Source organism: Epargyreus clarus, unplaced genomic scaffold (genome assembly GCF_041222505.1).
Source record: "Epargyreus clarus isolate Ecla_fem2 unplaced genomic scaffold, WU_Ecla_fem_2.2 ptg000027l, whole genome shotgun sequence".
Classification (NCBI taxonomy): Eukaryota; Metazoa; Arthropoda; class Insecta; order Lepidoptera; family Hesperiidae; genus Epargyreus; species Epargyreus clarus.
In genome coordinates this window covers 1,063,784-1,071,072 of record NW_027332234.1, presented here as the reverse complement: position 1 = coordinate 1,071,072, position 7,289 = coordinate 1,063,784, and the positions used below count along the sequence as shown (strand labels likewise).

The window sequence follows — 7,289 nt, the reverse complement described above, 5'->3', positions numbered from 1 at the left end:
TGCAAGTCGGATATCGGTACAAAATATAGCAATGCTATCTAATGTACTTTTACCTTTTCTGAAACCAAATTGAGTGCTTGAAATGAAGTTATTATGTTCAATGAACCATTCTAAACGATTTTTTATTAAATGTTCAGCTATTTTTGCTAAAACGGATGATAAGGCTATAGGTCTATATGATGTAGGTTGTTCAGGGGGTTTGCCCGGTTTCAATATAGGAATAATTATCTGTGACTTCCATAAAGGAGGAATTGTGCCTGATAACATTACAGAATTAACGATATCTAAATAATAACTACGCATAGATTCATTAAGATTTACAATAAAAGAATAGGGTATAAGATCTTCACCCGGGGCAGAGTCCTTAAGATTTGATAAAACATTATTTAATTCAGACATTGTAAATGGGGAATTAAGACCGATTTGCTCATCGATTGAACTATTAAGATGCTGAAAACATTCCGCTTTTTCAGGAGCATAAGGTGGAGCTAACTTGTCCATAAAATTAAAAGCAAGTGTTGTCGAAAGATAAGTGAAATTGGATTCTTTGTAGACTGAACGGAATCGTTTAATATTTTTCCAAACAACTGAAGATCGGGTGTCGGGTGAAACTAATGAGCAGAATGTTCTCCAACCGTTAGACTTTTTCTTTTTCAAAAATTTATGTGTATAATTAATAGTTTCAGATAATATTTTGAAGTTCTCAGGTGTAATTTCACAGCTATATTGCTTTTCAGCTTCTTTTCGCTTTTTAACGGCCTCCGTACATTCTTCATCCCACCATGGTGGAGATGAAATTTGGCAATTTTTTGTAATGTCATTTCGTTCGGGATATATTTTATTAGCTGCCCCTTGCAACGTGCTTACAAAAGCATCATTGCAAAGAGGTTCGTTATTATAACATACTTTAGGAAGTAACGTGAATTTAGAATCTGTATAATTTTGATAATCTGCCAAATTTGTTTTATTTAATCTATATCTGGGCCGAATCATATGTTTTTGTGACAAGTTATGGCTAAACGGTGAAGGCATGTTTATTAAAATTGGATAATGATCACTGCCGTATGTAAGAGGAAGTGTATCCCAGGATAATACCGAGGCAAGGTTAGGTGAACATATGGACAAATCAACAGCACTTATATTCTCAACGGGACTAGTACGGCGTGTAGGCTTACCTGTATTCAAAATACACAGATTATTACTATCTATTATTTCTAACATTTGTTCGCCGTAATAGTTATTTATGGCGCTGCCCCATGTTTGGTGATGACAGTTAAAATCTCCTAAAATTAAAATTGGTTGCGGCAGGGTTGGTAATATTTCTTTAATTGTATCAAATACTAGTAGGGAAGGATGAGCAATGTAAACTGTCACATAACATACATTATCTATAGATATTGCGAGAATTGGAATATCATCATTAACAGGGAGAGAGACAGAAGAGAAATTTACAGAATTTTTGACAAGGGTGGCTATGCCACCATAACCATCTGATCTATCCTTTCGGAGACATGTGTATCCAGGTATTTTAAAGAAACTACCCGGAGACAACCATGTCTCCGAAAGGGATATAAGTAGTGGGTCATATTTATTAATTAAATAAGCAAGATCAGTTTTCTTGCTTATTATGCTTCTGCAGTTCCACTGCAGGATTTTGGATTTGTGATCCATTATCAATTGTGATTTGTTTCATAATTTCAACCAGAGCAGCAGCGTTGTTCGGTGAACATATATTATTTTGTAACAAAAGATTTATTAAAGATACTATTATTTCATTTACATTTGTTTGTTTATTTACATCTACATTTGTGTTAATTAAACTGCCATTACTGGGCAATGGAATATCATATTCTCTAATCATAGATTGATGTGTAACTTGATCATATCCTTTCTGTTGTTTAGGAGGGGAGCGAGGTTTCAAAAATACTGTTTTCTTATATGAAGATCTATTTTGTTGGACAGTTGAATGATTGGCATGACTTAACTTATTTGAATCCTGGATAACATATTGTTGCTGAGGTGTTTTTAAAGCATCTGAGTAGGACTTTGGGATAGGAGGATGCAATTTTGATGCTTCTGCATATGATATACAACTTTGAGCCATAGTTAATTTTATTTGTTTTTGTCTAACAAATTCGGGACAAGACTTGTCAGTTGCAAAATGAGCACCAGTACATGAACAACATAGCGCACAATCATCCTCAATATCACACGAATCACCAGTGTGGCCTTCACCGCACTTAAAGCAGCGTGGCTTGGAGCGACACTGGGTCTTTGTATGACCATACCTACAACACTGATAACACTGGATGGTAGGGTAGGTGTACAGTTCAACAGCAAGGGCATTATAACATATATAAATATGTTTTGGTAAAATTTGACCATCAAAAGTTAACACAACAGTTTGTGAAGGTTTCCACACAGGAGAGCCATCAACCATTACCTTATAATTAAGACGTCTAATTCTTATTATTTCTCCACAACCAAATGGTACTGTTATAGATTCTTTAATATCTTCAGGCGACCATTCTACTGGCACACCTCTAATCAAACCCATTCTAGTAATACAAAATGTTGGAATAAAAGCTTTTAAATTATTTGAATTTAAACTGGAGTGTTGTAGGAATGTATTAGCATCAACATGGTTTGAGAATGCTAGGGAGATCTTGTTCCTGCCAATCTTTTTAATGCTGCCATTGACAATATTTCTAAAGGAGAATTTTTGGAGGAACCTTCCAAATGAAACGGGATGAAAAGTAGTTGGATCATTAGGGGACAGAAGATTACGTTGCACATGAACTATGTATGGTGAAATATCTGAATTTAAAAATACTTCACGATATATTGTTGTGGGCTGTATAGGATTTGGATTTACAGATTTTTCTATTGTACCAGATTCAGGTTCAACTGTTTTGTTACGATGTGATGAACTTTCATCACTATCACAGTTACAATCGTTCTTTGTATGTGATTGTGAATGACTGCTTTTCCTTTTTTTATTACAATTTTTACAAATTTTCTTATGTTTCGGACGCTTGCGATAGCTTACATTTATGGAGGCATCTGTATCTACACTAGAATCATTGTTGGAAATTGTAATATTACACGCAACCGGAGGAACTGAACCCCCGGGATCCGGGGGTTCGTCCATAGTAAATAAAAATATGAAGAAACTAAATAATGTAAAAACTTACCAAGGTATATAATGAAATAAAAGAAACTAATAGGCTAATAGAAGTAGTTAAGAAAGATAATTTTACAAACTCCACTGATCTATGTTTAAAATTTAAAATTTCTGCTAGAAAATGCTCCCGCCGTCTTCAAGATTTCCCGCGCTTTTTTTTCTTCTTAATAGTTTAATAAAAGAGATATACGATATAAAAATATTTTGTCTGTCACAATATGTTGTCTACAATATGTTAGTCTTTAACTTATCTGTAGCTAAAGTACTTCAAACGTCACAAGCTGTCACTGGTTTGTCGACAATTGAAATACTTGATTAATTGAAGTACTAGAAAATAGTAAAATATTGAATAATCTGTTCTGTAATATAGTTATCGGTGGTGTAATTATAATTTTATGTTCCTGGTGCATTGCATTTCCGCGTCGTGTTCCAACATTCACTAACTACAGGTGAGTGATAATAATATTTTTGTAATCGTATTGGTCGGTGCCGAAATAGATCTAATGGCTCACTAAAATGCTCATATTTTCTTATTATGATAATCGGTTTATGTGTTTTTGTCAAATAACATAATGTTGGCACAAATTATTAGCATAATTTAATGTAAATATGAAGTTGACAGTTCGGTTTACAGCCAAATTGTTACATTATTCGATAATTAAACTCATTATAAAGATATGTTATTATTTTACATTTTGCAGTCGTAATCTCATAAACAGGTTGTCTTTTAAGCACTTTCTGGTTGTTTGTATTCACGGAGCAAGTTAATGCTACAATATGTAAGGTCTTACCGTGTCACAAACATAGCGGCGGTCTAATTGTTTCCGTCAAATATTTCAATATATTCATTATGTTATCGCCGATATAGCTGGCTATACGATTTTAATGTCGCCAAAAAATCTACACATTTAGGGTTCAATACTACTAGACAATATACTACATTGTGTCATAACAAATTTACCAAAAATTTGTTTAATTCCCTATCTTTAAAGCTTTTTACTCAAATGGTTGGTTTATTATCATACTAAGCATAAGCCTTGTATTTACTTCCCTTGAGATGGAAAAAGTCTTCCTGTGGAGTCTCTTTAATCTTTAACTTGTTTTGTTTAATGAAATGCTACAAATGATATAGAATTATCATGTTTTGGGGCGATTTTCTTAGAGCTTCTGGTTAGTTGAAAAATACAGTTTATAAAAGAAAATAGGTTGTTATTTTAGTAGATATGTGAATGGATGAGTAGCTTGAGTAAGAGACTTACTTTTAGAATGTTTTGGTCCAATGACTTAAGTAATTAGAGCACTAATTATGTATTTTAAAACAAGCTTTTTAATGCTTATTGTTATTAAATGTAAATTTATTATTATTTTACTTCACAATAGGAATTTAGCAAAATATTTTACATCTCTAACCATTTTTTATGTAAAACCTACTACCAGAGTGTAGCATTGTTTAGCTGCTGTGTTCCAGTTTGCTAGGTGTACTTGTATGTTGTCCTTGAATTACCTGGACCCTACCTAGGACTATGGTATCCCCTGCCTGACGTAAGAGAAAAGTAAAAGGGGCTTCCGGGGTTGCGGGTGGCAAGAGTTTTAGTGCAGCTAAAACCCCCCCTGGTTTTAGTGCGGTAAGAGTCCCACAGAGTGCCATGGCCTCAGGGAACTTTAGAAGGCTTCCCCCTCATCAAAAAAAAAAAAAAAGTTCCTTAGTCAAGTTTTATTTGAAGTTGGTTGAAGATGATATTCTGGTTTTGCAGAATTCACTTACTTGAAAACTTGGAAGGCTATGACTTTTTTTTATGAAATAAAGTTTCCAATGATATGCTCATGACATCTGATGTCAAGTGATCGCTGCGGATGTCTGCAATAGCCCTGAATAGGATAGAGCTCCTATTTAAGATTGGTAATGTGCATTGTTACCCCTAAGGACTAATTTGCCTCATCTCTCTTTAAATTGGTCTAGTGGTGGTATCACCTACTATAGAAACTGTTATTCTGTTATTTCTGTTGTATATATACTGTTATATCTGTTGTATAAGAAATGTTTGAGGCAAGGAAAATACAGTTGTGCTTATGACCCTCTACAACATTGTTCATGCAGATTTAATTTGGTGAAAGGCAATGTTGAAGTATTTCATAATAATTATTAGTCACATCTATGTATGACTAAATATCTCTGCTATGATATCGCGCGTCGCTTCAGATGTACGCATCAATTTCCTTCGGCGCGTATCTTGTTTAAAATCAATGGCGCGGACGCTCTCCATTGTCACACGTTGCCGCGTGACCGTCATCGACTTTGTTACGCTTACAAACCGCCGATGAATGGCGCCCATGAAGAGATTTTGTCACATCGGGGGAGATACTACCGCAGTGCGAGCGAGAGGGCCGCCCGTGCGAGCGAGACGCCGCGGCTCGATACGCCAGGGCGTCCCTACCCCGCGCCCTGTATTTTATACCATTGCTATTTAAAAGTGAAGTAATTTTATTGGCTGTCACTATCAGCTGTAAATCACAGCAATGCTTTTGCAGGAAATGAAAACAGTCAGTTACCCGTTTCAGTGCGAATATCCTGTAAGTGTGAGATTAGATAACGTACAGTCATATTAGGATTCTCTGACGTGGGTACTGACAACGCTCTTTAAAGCACATAAACTCTTTAACTACACTTACACACGAAATGAAGTCTATAATTTAGTTCCGCCATTGTCAAATCTCTTCACATATTGACGATTCCTGGGAATGAAAATGGTCGAAACTGCCACCAAATTCCGTAGAATTATCCGCTGTAAATAGCGGAATATGTTAAAATTTATATTATACGTTCAAACCGAAAATATAATGATGATTAAGTACATTAAAATTAACTTATTTAAAGTATCCAATACTCCATAATTACAGGTCTCTATACATTTTAACTGTAGGAAACCATATTTTAGGTCTCCTTTTTCGAAATATTATATATTCTAGCTAGTCTTAAAAGAATTATATTAAAGTCTAAAAATACTCTATACACATGTCTCTAAGCGATTTGTATGGAAAGGGCGCGAGGCGAACGTTCAAGCGTTTTGCCTAGGGTTACCACTGTATAATATAACGAACATTTATTATATGTACCTTATAATATACCTATAATACATATAATATTATTTTTTTATAAGAAAAAATGCTATATAGTTATTTAGACTATTTTTACTGTATTTTCATGTAATCGAATCAAAGTAGATTCTTATTTTTTAATTAAACTTACGAAGTTCTGTCATTGCCGTACTACGTATACTTTTACGTTCCATTGTAGGGTCGGGGTCTCCCTGCAACTTTAGGAGGGTCGAAAAACGACAATACGGATATATAAGAAAATAACAGTAAAAACTTAGCACATTGCGTAATATTTACGTTTCGAACAGTACACCTGATGAAAATATAGCATAACATGTCACATTATATCATCCGGGGTGGCAACCCTGCTAGGAGCCGTCCGCTGCAGTGGCTCGTGACGTCAGCGCGATCAATGGACCTGACGTAGTTCGGTGGGGGCCGAGCCTACAATGGCGGGGTGACGGGGAATACCGACGCTCGGACAGACCTGGGTGACAATGTTGCGTATGTGATACAGCTAGACCACACCACTACACCTAGATTGAGGGGGAGGGGGAGGTGATTGTTAAATTGTTCGGACACTTTTTGATTGTGTCGATTCGTCAATAGTTAAGCAACTTGCCCGCGTGTCCCGTTTTATGGATTATTTCTTCGTTGAAGGAATCTGGTAACTGGTCTGCGCACTATCTTTTGTGAAATCTCTCGGTTAAGGAAGAAAAGTAGTATATTTTATCACATACGTTACTCGTACATTAGGTGGTTTATAAGATCTGCCTGTAAAGTAACTAACTTTTATTTAAATTGGTTGGTTGAAGATGGGAATTTGATGTATGATGGATTCGCCTGGGTAGTTGGGACCACTTGTGCAATTGTAGAATTGTTGATTCTTAGTAGGCAAAAATTGTTAGTAGTTTAACTTAATTATATAGATTTTTTTTAAATTAATCCAAGACTTCTTATTGCATCTAGTCCAATTATGCATTGAAGTCATCAAATAAACTCGAGCATG

At 35.2% G+C, this 7,289-nt stretch overlaps 1 protein-coding gene across 1 annotated transcript; it reads right to left on the bottom strand.

Moving 5' to 3' along the window:
- Positions 1 to 957: 957 nt before the first annotated feature.
- On the bottom strand, positions 958 to 3,193 carry LOC140753752 (uncharacterized). Its single transcript, XM_073088522.1, has one exon. It carries the CDS (start codon positions 3,149 to 3,151, stop codon positions 1,610 to 1,612), a length of 1,542 nt encoding a protein of 513 aa, XP_072944623.1. The 5' UTR covers positions 3,152 to 3,193; the 3' UTR covers positions 958 to 1,609.
- Positions 3,194 to 7,289: the final 4,096 nt, after the last annotated feature.